Raw genomic sequence first — 18,273 nt, forward strand, 5'->3', positions numbered from 1 at the left:
TGAGAAGGCAAGCCCTCCCAGCTGGGGGGGCCTTTCCCTGAAATTAGGGCCCATTAGGGGAAAGGCAGGACCCAGGAAGCAGCCAGCCCCGCCTCCGTTTCCCAGCTCTTCCCCTCACAGATCCCCACCCCCAGCCTCTGGGATGCCAAGCACACCAGCTTCCCCAGCAACAAGACAGGCAGGGCCCAGTGAGAGCCACTCGGAAACAGAAAAGAAGGCACGTTTATTCTGCTTCGTGAAGTGCAGGCCTCTGCTTCCTGCAGGGCTCTGGACATACAGGCCTGTCCTAATCGCGTGACTATCACTGGCCCCTGCCGGCTGCACATCCCAGCACTGGCGGTGCCTTGGCTGGGACAGAGAAGGGGACGGGTCCCTGGACAGTGCCTTCCAGCCTCCACCACCTATTCTCTCAACCTCAGGGTCAGCCAGACCAAGAGCAGAAGGAAAATCAGACCCTGTGACGCCTGTGGCCGAGTGTGGCGAGCCTCAGAAATCGCAGGAGAGGGGAGAGGGGAAAGGGCTGCATGTTCAACAAGAAACACCTTAAGAGGAAGGAAGACTGAGATTAGGCTGTTTGACCCAGCACCCTGGGGAGCCCCCTGGGAGGCTTCCTCTTCTTTTCCCTGAGTACTGAAGCCCTGTAAACCGGGGGTGGGAGGTGGGGGGCTGGTAGGCTGTGGGAGCCTTTTCTCCCCAGGGCCTGGCAAGGTTCAGCCATACGGGCCAGGGCGATGGCGGAGCTGTCCCTGAGCCTGCTGCATGAGACCCAAAGGTCTACCTGGGCAGTGGGTCCTGACAGAGGTCGTCGGGGGGCCCCAGGTCCTGTGTGCTTCCTGAAGAAAGGCAGTGGACGGTAATGCTGGTGACGTCTCCCGGCTGTCGGCAGGGAGGGAGGTAGGCTGGTGAGATGGGACCAGGTATTGTCCTGTGTTGGGCCCCACAGTGCAGGCAGGAGCACAGTGTTGGAACGATGCTAATGCTTCAGGACACCGCGTGCACCCCACAGAGGTTAGACATCAGAAGCCGACTGGATCCTAATTAACCTGCAATGAAAGGCGCAGGTTAGCTTCTCCCACCCAGGCGGAGCAACCTGCAGCCCGTACCCCAGGGCCAAACACAGCTTTCAGGAGCTGCAAGGCATTCTGAGTGCTCAGCTCTGCTCTGGCAGCCTCCTGCCCCCTGAGAAAAAACTCTGTGGTTCTCACCCCTGCCTACACATTAGAGTTGCCTGGGAAGCTTATAAAAATGCCCCACCCTGGGCCACGCCCGGAGTTTGTCAGCAAGACCCAGGACATCTGGACTTTTTAAAGCTCCCCTGCTGAATCCCTTGCAGCGAGGGTTAGGAGGAGGAAAAGGAATTCACAGGGCTTCTTCAGGCGCTCTGGCTACAGCTCTGAATAAGGAAGTGCAAATTCACTAAAATAAAGTTTTGAGCTATCTGTAAATAGGCTACATATCACAGCAAGAAAAATTTATGTCGGGACTAAAATTAGAACTTCCTGCCCATGAGGGCTGTTGTGGAAAGGCTGTCCAAGGAGCTGTCGAGTCTCCTCTCTGAGGGTAAGAGGACGGATTCCCCCCCTGCCAGAATGGGACATGGAGGAGATGCCTCCTCAACCCAGGGACCCCCAGAAACTCTGGAGACAGCCACCAGCTTCTCCGGGCCTCCCTGCCTCCCAGCCCAACCCCAGACTGGCATAGCCTGGGGGGAACACCTCCCACGGAGCAAGCCTCTGCCTGCTCCCTCCTCCCTCCCCAGCACATTGCAGATCTCATCCTCTTTAATCCCCACCCCCACGCCAAGAAGCTCAGAGCCAAACAGACCTCGGGGGCATGCTGTTGGTAAGGAGCAGAGTCAGGAGTCAAATCCTGTTGGAATCTCTGCCAAGTCTTCCCACCATGCCATGGGTTCCCCAGTGGGGAGGTGACAGATTCACGGATGATGGGTGCGTCCTCCACCTCGCCTGCCAGCAAGGCGCACTGTATGTCAGCAAACCCACCGACCCTCCTTGATTCTGAGATAATGTCCTTCCTCCTCTTTGGTGTTAGCAGTGCCCTGTGAGGTGGGACTACTAGATGGCAGGGCTTTGCCCCTTTCAAGTGTGTTTATTTGATTATATGAAAAGCTGGTTCATCCCATTTTCTTTTGTGGATTTTACTGGTGCACAGAATCCAAAGGTCTGAGCCTGCTGCACTCCCCCAGGGCCCCTGACCCCTGAGGAGGGGGGTCAACTCAGGTGATGCAGCAGAGCAGCGGCTAGCTTGGGGGCCTGCAGCTGGGGCGGCCCCGTGAGCATCTGCCCAGAACAGGAGCCCACAAGCCCGAGAAACACGGCCGCGGGCAGCATCCCGGGCTCTGTGCCTCGGTTTCCTGGTGTAGGACATGCAGACGCCACGACGCCACTCAAGGCTGGGTGTAGGATTAAAGGATCGTTTGGGGAGGTGCCAGGCAGAGCCCACAGTCACAGCCGCGGGTCCCCTGCCAGAGCCCCATCTCTGCCTGCCCGAGAATGGTCAAGCATCAAGGTCAAGTGAATCCTCCATCTATATCCTGCAATTGCTTAAAATCAGCTGAAATGTTCGTCTCTGAGGGCACTGTCACCCTCAAGACTGCAGAGGGAGCCTACACCGTGAGAGGACAGCGGTGCCCCTGAGGACAGGCCAAAGCTCCGGAGTGACTGTTTAGAAGACGGACACCTGTCATCAAACCTGAAGGGACAGGTGCAGGGGCCCCGCGCCCCCGACTTAAGGGCGGCTTGAGGACCCCGCCCTCCCCGGCACACAGCGGGACTCCTTACCCTTCAATGATGTGGTTGTTGTCTTGCAGGTCCAGGGCCAGCAGCTTCATCTCCTCGCGGAGCTCCTCCATGCTGTCCAAGGCAGAGGCAAGAGAGGGGGCTGTTCCTGAGGCCGAGGCTGCCCGGAGCAAACCCCTTCCCTGGGAGGCCCCCCACCAAGCCTCTCCTTATTCCTGCTCCTAGGCCTGTTGTGAGGCAAACCCCTTGGGCCGTGACCTCAGCACCCAACACCCTCCCATCACCCCTCACACACACATACACACACGCACACACACACGAATGCCCCTCTCTCTCCGGCACTTACTGGAGACCCAGGTCCTTTAGTTCAGGACTGGAATAAGGAGCTGGGGGGGCTGGTGAGGCCTGAGCCCCCTCTGTTCGGTCCTGAGGGAGCTGGTGAGATAGCAGGTCGAGGATCTGAAGGGAAGCACACTGTAATCAGAAGGGAAGAGCCAGCTCACCTGTGGGGAGGGGCGGTGCTGAGGGCAGGTAAAGAAAGGGTAACTAAACAGCCCCCAGCCCACATCCTCAGGGCACCCAGACCTCTGGAGTCCTTCCCACAAGCCCCTCCTTCCCACCCTGGGGCGCGACTGGCACAGGCACCCCCGCTGGATCCAGACCGCCAAGCCCTCCTGGGTCCAGCCTGCACCCCTAATGGCGCATGCGCCAGGAGCCGCGGAGGGGCAGCTGGCAGCCTGCCTGCCGGGGTCAGAAGGAGCGACTCGGGCGCTCTCCCAGAAGAAGCAGCCCTTCTCTGTTCCTGGTGGCAAAGCAGGCGGCTGGCTTCTCCAGTTGCCTGTGTCGCGACCTCTCAGAAGGTCGAGGAGAGTTCACACTGCCTCTCTCAGGGGCGGCTTGGAGCCTCCCAGGCTGTGCAGGGGTGGGGGGCAGTGAGGAAGATGTCCTGGCTTTCTGGAGGCTCTGCCCTGGCAATGACCTTCAATCTGAGATCTCTGGAAAGTGCCTTCCTCTTTCTCCATCTCCACCTCAAGGCACCTTTATGGGTCAGAGACCTCCAACCCACGCCAAAGTGATTGCACCTGGTCAGGGGCAGCTCTGCCCGGAGGCAGTGGAATGGCCCGAATGCCCCAAAGTACCACGTGGACCGGGCTCCCCCCCCCAGCAGCCCGATCGGTGCCCCTGAAGGTCTCGCACCTCACTGAGGCCCTCCTGGACCCCCTGGGCCTCCGTGCTGCAGGCAGCCACCGAGCAGGCGACCAGGCGTAGGTGGTTCCTGGCCTCGTGCACCACCCTGGAGAGAGCAGATGAAAAATGAGAGCCAGGCTCTTACCGGGCCCACCCAGCTGCTGTTTGGGTCAGGACACAAACATGGAGGAGAGGCTTCCAGCAACAGAGGCCGGAGCCCACGGGTCCCAGGCATTCGCCTCCCTCATTTTCTCTGCCAGTCTGGGTGTGCCCTCAGCTGTCCCCTGTCCCACTGCAAGGGTGCTCATGTTCTGACTGAGGCTGGTGAGTGTCCCATCACAGCCACATGGGAGCATGCGCTGGGCAGGGTCACGCAGGCCACCAGGATGGGCACGCGGCCAGGTCAGGCTGCAGAGTGGCCGAGGACAGCCCACACTTACTATGGGAATTCCTCATGCTCCCATTTCCAGAGGAAATCAAGGCCAAGGCGCTTACATGAATTATCTTCCCTCTCTAAGCGGAGGGAGTGAGTAAGAACCTTTTCCCATTGCACAAAAAGGAAACAAGCCCGGGATGTTAAACCAGTGGCTGATTCTCAACCCTGGCTACACATAGAATCACCTGAGGAGCTTGTAAACCGCTGCTCTCCCAGCCAACTCCGGACCAATTAAATCAGAATGTGGGGTGGGGTGGCGTGGGGTGGGGGTGGGGGTGGGGGAGCTGGGCATTGGTATTCTAACGTGAGGGTAGGAGGGTGCCTGGGTCTCTGCCCAGAACAAGCCCACAGGCCCAGTGGACCTCCAACAGACAGCACCTGGGAAACTGCCCTCCCTTCCCTGGGGGGACCCGTACTCCTGCTGGTAGGGGGACAATGGGGGGGCTGTCTGAGCAGGGAGAACCCAACCTTCTACAGGGGACAGTGAGAGAGGGGGCTCTGCCCACCCCTACTCCCCTGACCACTTGTCCTCATCCCCCGGGTCCTGAGAGTGTTCTCCCCCACAGAGGGTGGGCTCCCCCACCTGACCACCTGGGACTGGGGACAGAGTCCAGAGTTCAGGGGCAGTCACAGTCACATACCTGGGCCTGCTGCCTGCAAGACCTACTCTCTGAGCCTCAGCCCCTCACTACTGAGACGTGGTGATGGTGTTCCCTGCACGGGGTAGACGCCGCGGGACTCAACAAGCTGAGGCACAGGACTTGCTCAGCAGACTGCCTGGCCACTCAGGGCCACAAAACTGCCCCTCTGTGCCTTCCTCCCTTTACTGCCACCTCCCTCCCAGTCAGGGCTCTGCAGTGCCAAGGGCTGTCTGGGCCCAGGGTCCTGGAGCTCAGGAGGGAGGGCCGGACTGTTACCTCATGCGATTGCCGTGCGTGACTAGAGACGCCTGGTACTTCTGCACGCACTCCTCCTGGAACACCTGCAGGAGCCTTTTGGCTAAGTGACTAAAAGTCACCCTGAGAAGAACAGGGAAACCGAGGCACAGAGATAAGCGGTCAGAGCCCCTGAGCACAGGCCGAGCATGCCTGGGTCCTCACTCCCAAGTGCCAGCTCCTGGGTGCACGGCAGGGCTGTCTCTCCAAAGAAGGAGGGTCGTGGAGACAGTGACTGGCACACAGCAGACCAACAGAGAGACGTGGAAGGACGGGCCCCCGGAGAACTCACACACTCTCCAGCTCAGCCTCCAGAGGGAAGTGTGTGTGTACGTGTAGGGGTCGGGTGGGTATAGAACTGGGGGAGTGCGTCCCCCAATGAGCCTTAAATCAGGGAGGGCCTCCCGGGACATGAGAGAGCCCAGCAAGCAGGAGAGAGGGGAGCCCAAAGGGAGGCTGGGGCAGAGGCCAGCAGCAGCAGGGGGAATCAGTGAGGACAATGAGGGAAGGAAACCCTACAAACAATCTTGTTCAGAAGTAAATCCAGTTTCACCGTCACTGCTTCGGAGGAACCTCCTCTAACTCAGCCACACAATCTCCTTCCCGAACTCCGGATAACCTGCCCCTGTAACCCTGAAATAGTTACAGCACCGCCCCCCACCCAGCACAACACCCTCTTGTCTGGCAGAGAATCTCTCTGCCCGGGAGGCATCTACCCTCCTGCCCACCCTCCTGCCAGGGGATAGGCCACTCACTTATCCAGTTTGTGAATCTGCTCCTCGTTGTAGCCAAGCCCTGAGGGAAACAGAAATGATGTCACCTGTTCGGTCAACAAAATGGAATGCCCCAAGGCCTGGGGGACAACTACAGAGATGAAGACAGCCTGGCTAGAGCCTTGCTCCATGGAAGCTCACAGCCCAGGGGAGCCAGGAAGGACGGAAGGACAGAAGGAGTGAACCCAGCACCCGCGACATTGCACTATGACGAGGGAGGGGCAAACCTGGGAGGGGCAAACCTGGAGCAGGCGAAAGCTTCGGGTGGGAAGGGGTGGACCAAATGGGCCCTGAAGGAGGCTGGGTCAGCCCCGGCCCCTCAGCCAACATCCCTCCAGAAGTGACTGGTGCCTACAGCCTCACCTCTGAAAATTCGAGCTGCAGGGCAGCCAGCTGGGCTCTGCAGCAGGGAGCTGCAGAAGCCAGGCCACCACCCTGGCTGGGCCAGGTCCCCTCTCAGCCCAGCCACTTAAACCTGAAGGGCTGAAGTTTTCACTGCCTGATGCTCTCTGTCCTGGGAAGATGCTGCCCCCTCCTGGGTTTTAAGGGAATGGCCTTCTGGGCCAGTGGATTCCCAAGAGCAGGGAGGCAGAGGTTACTTTGCCAGCCTCACATCCACTCCCCTAGCACCAGAATCCTCTTCCTGGGCTCTTCATCCTGGCCCTGCCCTCGGCTGCCTGGGCACATATTAAGTTCCAGCTGCAAGTTGCATCCCTGCCTCCTGTCAGGGGCTGTAAGTGCACATTCACCTCACCGAGTCAGTTTCCTCACCTGTCCTGCGAGGCACACAGGCCGGCTGTGAGGGCAGGAGACAGTGCCCTATCACTCACTACTGAGCATGATCAGAATGGAGTCTCTCAGTACTCCAGGGTCATTCTTCCTGGCCCATCTTTAACTTTAATAAAGGACACTCGAAGACCATAGCAATAAAACTCTGTTTGAGGCTGTAAAATAAGGTGATTAAAAGCAGCTGGACCTTATGATACCGGCACAGAGACAGACGTCTACATCAATGGAACAGAATGGAGCCCAGAAAGAAACCCATGCTGTGTGGTCAATTACCACGTGGCCAAGAAGGCAAACGTGCACCATGGGGTAAAGACAGTCGACTTAATAAATGGCGTTGGGGAAATGGACAGATACACGCAAAAAAGAGGCAAGCAGACCACCTTCTGACGCCACATACAAGAGTAAACCCAGAACGGATTAGACTTACATGTAAGACCTAACATCATAAAGCTCCTAAAACAAACAGGCAGTAAACCTTTGACACTGCGCTCAGCAATATTTTTTTCTGATATATCTACTCAGGCAAGAAAGACAGGAGAAAAAACAAACAAGTGGGACGACACCAAACGAAAAAGAGTTTGCGCAGCAAAGGAAACCGTCGTCAAAACGAAAAGTCAGCCTACTGAATGGGAGAAGGTATTTGCCAACTACGCATCTGATAACGGGTTAATATGCCAAATGTATAAAGAACTCATACAACTCAACACTAAAAAAACCAAACAATCCAATTGAAAAGTGAGTGGAGAGCCCGAATAGATGCCTCTCCAAAGAGGACATACAGAGGGCCAATAGACATATGAAAAGATGCTCAATGTCACTAATAATTAGAGAAATGCAAATTAAAACCACAATGATTATCACCTCACACCTGTCAGAATGGCCGTCATTAATAAATCAGCAAACGACAAGTGTTGGCGAGGGTGTGGAGAAAAGGGAACCCTTGTTCACTGTTGGTGGGAAGGCAGACTGGTGCAGCCACCGTGGAAAACAGTTTGGAGAATCCTCAAAAATTAAAAATTGAACTGCCTTATGACCTAGCAATTCCACTTCTGGGTATGTATCTGAAGAAACCCAAAACTAATTCAAAAGAACATATGCACCCTTATGTTCATTGCAGCATTATTTACAACAGCCAAGACAGGGAAGCAGCCCAAGTGCCCACCAACAGACACGTGAATAAAAAAGATGTGGCACAAATATACAATTCAGTATTACTCAGCCATGAAAAATGAAATCTTACGATTCAGGACAGCATGGATGGACCTAGTGGGTGTTACACTCAGTGAAATAACTCAGAGAAAGACCAATGCCGTATGATTTCGCTTATATGTGGAATCTAAGGGACAAAGTAAGTGAACAAACAAAACAGGAACAGACCACAGACACAGGGAACAGACCGATGGTTGCCAGAGGGGAGGGGGTTTGGGGTTGGATGGAAAAGGTGAGGGGACTGAGAAGTACAAATTGGCAGTTACGAAATAGTCATGTGGATGTAAAGCGCAGCACAGGGAATACCGTCAACAATGTAACACTATGCACGGGGCCAGGTGGGGACTGGAAATATCGGGGGACCACTTTGTAAAGTATGTGCTTGTCTAACCACTATGCTGCACACCGGAAACTGATACAGAACAATACTGAATGTCAGCTGTAATTGGAAAAAAAAAAAAGCAGCTGAACCTACATTGCTTGGCCTATTTAACCTGCTTGTGTCTCAGTTTTCTTGTCTGTAAAATGGTGAGGCTAACGGTGCCTGGACTTATGAGCATTAAATAAATTAAGGACATGCACAGCTTGTAAAACAGCGCCCAGCATGTGGAAGGTGCGCAGAAGAGCAGCCGTAACAGGGTTATCAAGCTCCAGTGACGGAGGCGGGAAGCGTCCGAGGCTCTCCTGCCATCACAGCAACGGTGGGCACCTGAGTGTCAGGCCAGCCTCGCTGAACCCAAGGCCTGCTGGCTTCCAAGAACAGGAGAGTCTCAGTCTTCCCGTGTCCTGTGAGACCCTCCCTCCCCCTCAGAGGCAAGACCCAGAGGCAGGAAGGGGCTCCAAAGAGGGAAGGTTTTCATCTCGATCCAGATGCCCGAAACGGTGGCCACCAGACGCACATACGTGGCCGCAGAGCACCTGACGGTGGCCAGTGCGACTGAAGAACTGCATTTTTATTGTAGTTAATTCAATTACTTTAAACTTAAATGCCAAAGCAGTGATAAAAAGATTTTTTCCCATTAGACACAGTTTTATTGTTTTGGTGAGACTACATTTCACTTTGTCAAAAAATTAGCTTCCAAATAGATGTGCTATAAATGTAAATGGGAAGACTTAGCACACAAAACATGTGAAACACCTGTGTAACAATTGTGTTTAGGAAGTCCTAGCCACAGCAGACAAAAAGAAAAAGAAAAAGAAGAAGTAAAACTGTCGTTATTTGCAGATAACAAACTCTATAGACAGACCCTCAAAGAGTCCACAAAAAAATCTATTAGAACTGACAAATGAACTCAGTAAAGTACCAGAATACAAAATAAATACTTAGAAATTGTTTGCATTTTATACACCAATAACAAACTATCAGAAAGAGAAATTAAGAAAACAAGTCCTTTTACAATTTCATAAAAAATACATTGGAATAAATTTAACCAAGGAGGTAACAGACCTGCACCTGGGAAATTATAAGACACTGAAGAGAGAAACTGAAGACACAAATAAACGGAAACATACACCGTGCTCGAGGACAGGAAGAACTGACCTTGTTGAATTGTCCACACTACCCAGAGCGATCTAGAGATTCAGTGCAATTCCTATCAAAATACCAACAGCATTTTTCACAAACTAAAACAAGTTATCCTAAAATTTATATAGGACCACAAAAGACCCCGAATAGCCAAAGCAATCTTAGGAAAAACAAAGCTGGAGGCATCATGTTGCCTGATTTAAAACTGTACTACAAGGCCGTAGTCACCAAAACAGCACGGCCCGGGCAGTAAACACAGACACACAGATAGATCGGTGCAACAGGACACAGAGCCCGGAAATAAACCCACACTGTGCGGTCAATTGGTACATCGTAAAGAGGCGAGAATATACAGCCTCTTCGATAAATCGTGTTGCAAAAACTGGACAGACACACGCAAAAGAATGAAAGTGAGTTACTTTCTTACAACATATACAAGCATAAACTCCAAGTGGATAAAGGACTTAAATGTAAGGCCTCCAAACCATAAAACTTCTGAAAGAAAACACAGGAAGTAAACTCTTTGACCTCACTCTTAGGAATCTTTTTTCTGCATATGTCTCCTCAGGCAAGGAAAACAGAAGGGAAATAAAGACATGGGACCACACCAAACTGAAGAGTGTTTGCACAGGGAAGAAGACCATCAACATAACGAAAAGACAGCCTACCGAACGGGAGAAGATATTTGCCAATAGTATATCCACCAAGGTATTAATATCCAAAATTCATAAGAAACTCATACAACTTAATACCAAAACCCCCACAAACAATCCAATTAAAAAATGAGCAAAGGACCTGAATAGACACTTCTTCAAAGAGGACATACAGATGGTCAACAGACATTTGAAAAGATGCTCAATGTCACTAATCATCAGAGAAATGCAAATTAAAACCAGTGAGGCATCAGCTCACACCTGTCCGAATGGCTGTCATCAATAAATCAGCAAACACCAAGTGTTGGAGAGGACGTGGGGAAAAGGAAGCCCTCACGCACTGTGGGTGGGATTGTAAATTGGTGCAGCTGCTATGAAGGTTCTTCAAAAAATTAAAAATAGAACTACTATATGACCCGGCAATTTCATTTCTGGGTAGTTACCTGAAGAAATCCAAAACACCAATTCAAAAAGACACATGCACCCCTATGTTCATTACAGCGCTATGTACGCAGTCAAGGTACGGAAGCAGCCTAAGCATCCGTGGATGGATGATTGGTTAAAGAAGATGTGGTACATACAGGCAAGGGGACATTATTCAGCCATAAAAAAGAATGAAGTCTTGCCATTTGTAACAACATGGATGGACCGAAAAGGTTATCATGCTAAGAGAAATGTCAGACAAAGAAAGACAAATGCCACCTGACTGGTGCAGCTCAGTGGATGGAGCCTGGGCTGCAAACCAAAGGGTCACGGGTTCGATTCCTGGTCAAGGCACATGCCTGGGTTGCCTGCCAGGTCCCCAGTATGGGACATGCAAGAGGCAACCACACATTGATATTCCTCTCCCTCTCTTTCTCCTTTTCTTCCCCTCTCTCTAAAAATGAATAAATAAAATCTTTAAAAAAAAAAGACAAATACCATATCATTTTACTTATACGTGGAATATAAAGAAATAAATGAACAAACCAAACAGAAACAGACTCATAGACACAGAGAACAGTTTGATGGCTGTCAGATAGGAGGGGTGGAGGGAATGGGTGAGAAAGAAGAAGGGATTAGGATGCGCAAATCGCCAGTTATAAGAATAGTCGTGGGGATGTAAAGTATGGCGTAGGGAATATATCAATAATACTGTAATAACTATTTATGGTGTCAGATGGGTACTAGACTTCCTGGGTGATCACTTCATAAATTATATAAATGTCTAATCATTGTGTTGTACACCTCAAACTAATATAATGTTGTATGTCAACTGTAATAGAAAAATTAAAAATTAACCCCACTGGTGTGGCTCAGTGTGAAGCAAAGAGTCCCTGGTTTGATTCCCAGTCACATCACATGCCTGGGTTGTGGGCCGGGTCCCCAGGAGGGGGCGTGAGAGAGGCAGTCACACATTAATGTTCCTTTCCCACTCTTTCTCCCTCCCTCAACCCCAGGAGTCAATTCGGGCGTCCCTAGGCCCCCCTCAACCCCTATCCCCAGCTGTCCCTTGGGTGGGACCTGCCCCTGTCCCAAGACGGCAGTCATCTTGGGCAAACATCTTCGGTAGCTGAGGCTGTCAGTGAGCCCAGTTGGTCTTTGTGAGGCTTATAGATAATTCGGGCCAAATGCCTGGCCCAGTGACTCTAAGTCACAGGTGGCAAACACAAGGCCTGCAGGCCGAATCCCACCCTCCACCTTGTTTTATCAGGCCCGGCACCTTGTTTTTACCTGGTGTCAGCACCGAGCTCTCGCTGAACTGTTATGGAGTAATTACGTTTATGTAGTCCTAAAATTACATTCGGCCCTTTGAAAGCAACCTCGAGGCTGATGTGGACCCCAGTGAAATGAGTTTGACATCCCTGTGCTAAGTGTATTTCTCTGGATCCTCCCTTTTCTGGAAAACCCTCTTTCAAAGGCCACGTCTGCTATAGCACCCAGGCTCCAGCTGCCTCGCCTCCCACGCGTCACTAAGCCCCCACCAGGCAATAGGAACGGGTGTAAAGGCTTCATGTCCCTCACTGGTCTGCAGGCAGCTGGCAGTCAGGGACGCAGCCTTAGAGCAGCTGCACCCTGGCTCCCCTTGACCATGCAGAGGAGCCCCCAGCAGCCACCTGGATGGAGTGAAACAAAGGAGGGGAGAACCGGGAGAACCGGGAGGGAAAGAGGAGGGAGGGGAGATATCAAACCGATTTTGCTCTCCCCTCGGCTCACCTGGCCTCACTCTGGACTTCCTGAACTGTTTGTAGATGAGGTACATCTTGTCCAAGCAACACTGAATCTTCTGGATGCTGTGGGGAGGAGACAGGATCCAGGTGATGGGAGAGTCAAACAGCACAGAGTAGAGGGTGAGGGAGGGGATGGGACGGCGGTAGGAGGAGGGAGGAGCTGTCTGCCCGCAGAAGGTCCCTCAGTGTCTTAGTTTTGGGGGCTAATCGGGGAGTGGGGCTGACTCTCCTGTCTCTAAGCTTTCCAAGGCACCTTGGGGCCCACCAGCCACCCCCATTCTCATGTTTATTCTCCTGCTCTCTCTCCCTCTCTCCCTGTCTCTCTCTCTCACACACACACAGGCACACACGGGCACTCGGTAAGATGAGAAGGACGAAAAGCCAAGCAGGACAGGCAACAGGAGAGTGGCCTCTGTTACGTGAGGTGTGAGGGTAGACCCTGGAAGGGAGCCTCGGTCCCTGAAACAGGCGTGTCTGGCAGCGACAGCCCGGGATGGGGGCAGACGTCTCTCTGGTCCCCTGGCTAGGGCAGGAGTAGTGCCTTCTTGGTGCATCCAAGTCCTGGCACATGGAAGGGACTTAAATGATGAATCAACAATCCTTGCTTAGATCAATGATGCATCAGTATTCTCTGTCCTGCCTGGAGGCAGGGGAATGAGGGAGATGACCTCCCAGGGACTTCCTAGGCCTGGAGTTTAAGGTCATTATGATTTCTTCCTTCCCCTTCTCAGGCTGGACAAAAAACACTTTGTTTGAGATGTTGGGTGTGTGTGTGGTGGGGGTGGGGGGGCACTCTTCCTCACCCCCAGGCCTATTTAGCTCCACTTCCTTCCTGCGGCTCCTCTCCTGACCCTGGATCAGCTGTTTCTGGAGCTGGACTCTGGGCAGAGCCAAGCTCGTTCCCAGGGCTTTTGGGTCCCAGGCGCCCGCCCTCTAAGAGTACGGGGTAGACAAGGCCCCAGATCAGTCTTTACCCAAAAGACTCAGGCCATGTGTGTTCTGAATTCAGAATTGTCTTCTAATTTTAAGAAGGTAAGTCCGTATACAGACACTCTATTGTGGAACTCTCCTGGGGCTGGGGGCAGCGCCCCTCATCAAATGAGCTCAGTCTTCAGAGAGGTGTAAGAACGTCACTCCAGGTGGGATACGTACAGACTAGAGAGAGCCGCATGTCAGTTCAGGTCAGGTTTGGAGCCAAAACAGTTAAGGAAAAGCTGTGCAGGTTACAGAGCTTCTTAAATTCAGAATTCAGGACCTGGGGTCATGGGTCCAGGCAGGTGCTGAGGAGGATGCCCCAGTCAGGGTGGGACACATGTCAGCCACAGGGGAGGGGCATTTTACATCTGCTAACAGGGAGAGGGGGCTGCCAGGGCTGTGACCTCCTGGTGTGCGCCGAGAACACAGGCTTTGGAGGCAGGTACATCTGACCTGATGCCCGCCTCCCGTCACTTGGCAGTTACTGGCCATGATCAGGGCAAATCCAGCCCCCCCACCCCTGAGGGGCACAGTAGGAGTGTTACTGTCTCGAGGTGAAATGAGATGATATGAGTAGGAGGACCTGTCCAAGGGGCTGATGCAAAGCACAGGCTCAGAAGGGAGAGGAAACTAAATTAGTCTTTTATTTGGAATTGTTGTATCTGCTGAGATTTTAAATTCACTGTCTCAATTCCCAGATTGGGGCAGGATGCCAGATCCTTTTCTCCTTCTGGCTAGTCTCAGAGAAGGGGGGTCTTGCTCATTCCTGACCCTGCCACCGTTACCCCATACCCCAGCATCATTTCCAGCGTAAGGGAGAAAGCAGGCTGATGCTGATGCCTGAAAGGCTGCTGGACCCTGTGAGCCATGCGCCCCAGCCCCGCCCCATCAAGAAGGTAAATCCCACAGACCTTCTGTCCTCATGTACCTGATCCCGGTTCTTCACCAGCTCCGAGCTCAGGCTGCTCAGGCTCATCTGTTTCTCTGTGATATTGTGGGAGAATCTGGAGAGGACCTCAGCCAGCTGTAAGGCAAGAAGGCAGACAGCCCCGTGAGGTCCTCGGCTCAGGGCTCTGAGGGCAGCTGGCTGGGCCGCTGCCCCCCAGCTCTGCTCCTGGCGGCGGCCCGCACCCCAGCCTCACTCACAGTCCGCAGCCTGGCCCTCAGCTCTGTGGCCCTCTTCAGTTCCTGGACCTCGGGCACCCCAGCTGCGTTGCTGAACCTTGCAGGAGGGACAAAGAAGGACACATTTGGGGCATGGCATCTGTGGGGCAGCTTGGCTGGTTTGTGGGGTGTCTGGGGAGTTTTGTGGTTGGGACAGAGGAAGAAACTTCAAGAGGCTCCTACTCGGCCAAGTTGTGGCACCGTTGAGCACTGCGATGAATAAGGATTGAGGGAGATTGGAATAACTTGAATCTATGAAAATTCAAGTCCACGATGCAAGGCAGCTATTAATAAACTCCTTACTTGGGAAATTTATAACTAAAGAAAAAGCATGAAGTTCCTTTCCAGTAGATACTGTATTTCATGATAATCAATGGCTTATTCATAAGGGGAAAAGCTGTATTTTATTGAATACTAGCCAATAATGTGCCGGGACTTGGAATACTAGAATGGTACTGGCCCAGCGAGATTACTCACTCGGGCATGGTTTTGAAATCACCAGTGAAGGGCTAAGGGGTGGACATTCGTGCGGTGCCACAGCAACACCGCACAGACTCTCCGACGGCACTGCACGAAGGAGAAACCAGGCCGTCCCCACCCGGTGTGGGTGGGCCCGAAGTGCGCCCAGCATCAGCTAGGATGGATTCGGCCTAAAGTTTACCTTGAATGCATCCAACCTTTAGAACTCCAGTTTGTAGGAAGCACCGGGAAAGGAGAACAAAGGAAAGGCCAGCCAGAGGAAGTGCGGCCAGGTCCAGAAGGTGGGACAATGGCTGCTGTCCCTCTAACAAATCAAATGCTGGGGTGGGGGCAGTTTTGTCTAGATTAAAACAGACTTAAGGAACGTAACGAAGTATGGTCTTAGATTGGATCCTGCCTAGATGCAACCAGCTAGGAAAGAACATTTGGGGGATAATTAGGGTGGGTGGTACCAGCTCAGATAAAAGTTTGTGAGGAGGGGAGAGCTCATTAGCTGAGAAAAGCAGGTTATAAAACAGCAAGTACTGAAGACTGTACCACTGGTTAATAGGTACACTTACGCACACGCAGGAGACAACTCTCTGGAAGGGTGTATACTACTAAGTTATAATGACCTATTTCTGGGTAGTAGGATATGGCATTTTTTAAAAAGATTTTATTTATTTCATTTTAGAGAGAGGGGAAGGGAGGGAGAAGGAGAGGGAGAGAAACACCGATGCGAGAGAGTAACATCTACTGGTTGCCTCTTGTCTGTACCCCAATCGGGGACTGAACCGGAAACCCAGGCACGTGCCCTGACCGGGAATCGAACTGGCAACCTTCCACTTTGTAGGACAATGTCCAACCTACTGAGTGAGCCACACCAGCTAGGGCAGGATATGGTATTTTAATTTCATTTTTGCTTATCTGTATTTTCTACCTTTCCGTAATTAGCATATACCTTTTTATAACAATAACAATCAGGAAAAAAGTCCTGTGTGTTTGGCTTGGGAATGGAGGGGAGACGAGGAGGGAGTTAGAACCGTAGAACCGAGTGGCAGCTCCTTGAAGGCAGGGCTGCTGCCCTCATTGCTCACCGTTCCATCTCCAAGGCCTGGCAAGGCGCTCGGCGCCCCACAGCTACTCCGCACCTGATTTTTGAATGGTTTCTCAGTGTGCAAATGGACTTGGGGGTGTGGAAGGCCTGATGACAGAAGATGAGCTGGCCTCATCAGACTGGGCAGGGAGCCAGGAGACACAGGTTCGAGTCCTAGTCCTGGCTGTCACACCTGCCACCTGCATGACCCTGGTTAGCTACACTTTGACTTTCCAAGACTCAAGTTCTCCTTCCTGCTCCACAATAAGGGCTTTGTGGGGACCAGATGGGGCCTTTCTCAGAGGAGAAAGGGCTTGACTGAAGGGCACAAACATTAGCTTTTTTAGTGGGGGGGGCTGCCCTGGCTGCCTGAACAGGGCCCCTAGACAGCAGCCGCTGCTGAGGAGGACCAGGGGGCTCTGGGATGGAGGCAAGGACACCCTGTCAATGGGGGCCCATCTCGGGGACCCGAGCAGGAGGAATGCGCCGTGGGAGACGTGAGTAACCAAGCTGGGCAATGGCAGCCACTTATGTGAGGTGCTTCCCCAGACAGGAAATTCAGTCCATTAAAATATTTCAGAAGCCACTGCGGACAGAGCTACAGCTTCAGACTTAAGAATCGACAGGCCTGAGGATGTTCAAAAAGGAATGGGATCGCAAAGGTTTCAGCTGGGGTGCTTCAAAGGTCATCTCATCCTTTCATTTTGAGAAAGAAGAAGCAGAGGCTCTGTTGGGCGCTGGCCCTGGCCCTCTGACTCTGCGCGGTGCTCTCCAAACTCCTCCTTGGGGGGTCGGGGAATATGCTGGAAAGCAAGCCCTCCCCTGTCTCTGAGCTCCCCAGACACACTAAGCCTCTGGGAGGCCTTGGGAGCCAAATGGGAAAGACTGGCAGGACCAGTAGATGCCAGAACTGCAGCCAGGGCTAGCCTGTACCGCCCCCACACTCCTGGGTCCAGGTCAAGTGGGCAGACAAACACTTCGAACACTTCTCTACACATTTCTTTCCTGTTAACCTACGACAGACCGATAGGTCATTTTATTGGGGTCTAACTGGCCAACTGGACCCTGTGGGTCCTGCACCCATTCTCTCCTCCCCTTCTCACAACTTTTCCCTACTACAACTTTACTCCGGGGTACTTTCATCGTAACTGTGGCTTCCGTAAACCTCACCGCACCCCTACCCCCCAATCACAGCCCCGGCTCTGTTTCTGCACAGGAACCTACAGACGCAGGTACCCTCTCATTATGGCCTGAAAAGCCTCACCTCTTCCAGGAAGACTTCTGTGGTTGCCTGTACCCATCTCTAGTTTCCCTTTACCCAACCATCTCATCTCCTCACACTCCTGGGAAGGGCTATCTCCTCCAGGGAGCAGGGGCCCCCTGTGTACATGGCACCACATCTGCCCCAGGACCCCTTTCTGTGCCCTAGCCAGAGCTCTTACCGAGGGGGCTCCGTCATGCCAGGGACTGCAGCCCTGTCCTCTGGAGCCACTCCTCTTCCTCCTCCAGCACTGCCACCGCCCCTCCTGCCCCACCATCAGCATTGTTGCTGCCAAGTGCCGGGAGGAAGGCAGGGCTGTGGTGAGTCAGTGGCTGCTGGGAAACTCCCGGGACCTTCCTGAGAACTTGGGGCAGGGGACCTGAGGAGTAGGGACATCAGGCATGTTTGACAGTCTCTGATCTCTGTCACCATGTGTGTCCTCCAAGTGGGAAAAGCTCCAGCCACCAGCAGCTTCCTGGGCTGCAGAGCCCCACCTGTCACCGCACCTTGGCCCCATGCCTTCCAAGGTTCTCATGGAGTTTTCCTGCTTCTCATCCCCAGACCCTGCCCTTGGCTTCCTCCTCCCCAGTTTCCCCCTTTCTCCACTAGATAGGGCCCCCTAGATAGCCCAGTCAGGGGAGAGGAGGGCACAGAGTCCCAAGGATTGGGGCAGGGAACCCTAAGAAGGCAAGGGCAGTTTGAGACATGAAGAAGCAGGAGGAGGAACATGGAGATGAGACCACCTGCATCCCCAGGTCCAGTGAACCGTGCGTGGCTGTGAGTGCGTCTCCTGGAGTCCTGCCCTGGGGCTGGTGTGGGTGAGAGATGGGGCAAGGAGGCTGCC

The 18,273-nt window shown here is 53.1% G+C and overlaps 1 protein-coding gene across 7 annotated transcripts in view; it reads right to left on the minus strand.

Moving 5' to 3' along the window:
* Positions 1-208: 208 nt before the first annotated feature.
* Positions 209-18,273, minus strand: part of IKBKE (inhibitor of nuclear factor kappa B kinase subunit epsilon) — a 28,328-nt gene continuing 10,263 nt past the window's right edge. For 5 of the 7 annotated variants that reach the window (XM_053915554.2, XM_045182833.3, XM_053915555.2 and 2 more), the window contains 9 exons: positions 14,596-14,671; positions 14,361-14,473; positions 12,461-12,537; positions 6,071-6,110; positions 5,298-5,399; positions 3,954-4,050; positions 3,103-3,230; positions 2,799-2,870; positions 209-1,043 (listed from right to left, as the gene is read on the minus strand). In XM_053915554.2, coding sequence (XP_053771529.1) covers positions 1,010-1,043; positions 2,799-2,870; positions 3,103-3,230; positions 3,954-4,050; positions 5,298-5,399; positions 6,071-6,110; positions 12,461-12,537; positions 14,361-14,473; positions 14,596-14,671 — 739 coding nt within the window. In that variant the 3' untranslated portion in view covers positions 209-1,009. The remainder of the gene's footprint in view (positions 1,044-2,798; positions 2,871-3,102; positions 3,231-3,953; positions 4,051-5,297; positions 5,400-6,070; positions 6,111-12,460; positions 12,538-14,360; positions 14,474-14,595; positions 14,672-18,273) is intronic. The other 2 variants (XM_053915556.2, XM_053915557.2) reach the window with 1 other exon arrangement.

Source organism: Desmodus rotundus, chromosome 12 (genome assembly GCF_022682495.2).
Source record: "Desmodus rotundus isolate HL8 chromosome 12, HLdesRot8A.1, whole genome shotgun sequence".
Classification (NCBI taxonomy): domain Eukaryota; kingdom Metazoa; phylum Chordata; class Mammalia; order Chiroptera; family Phyllostomidae; genus Desmodus; species Desmodus rotundus.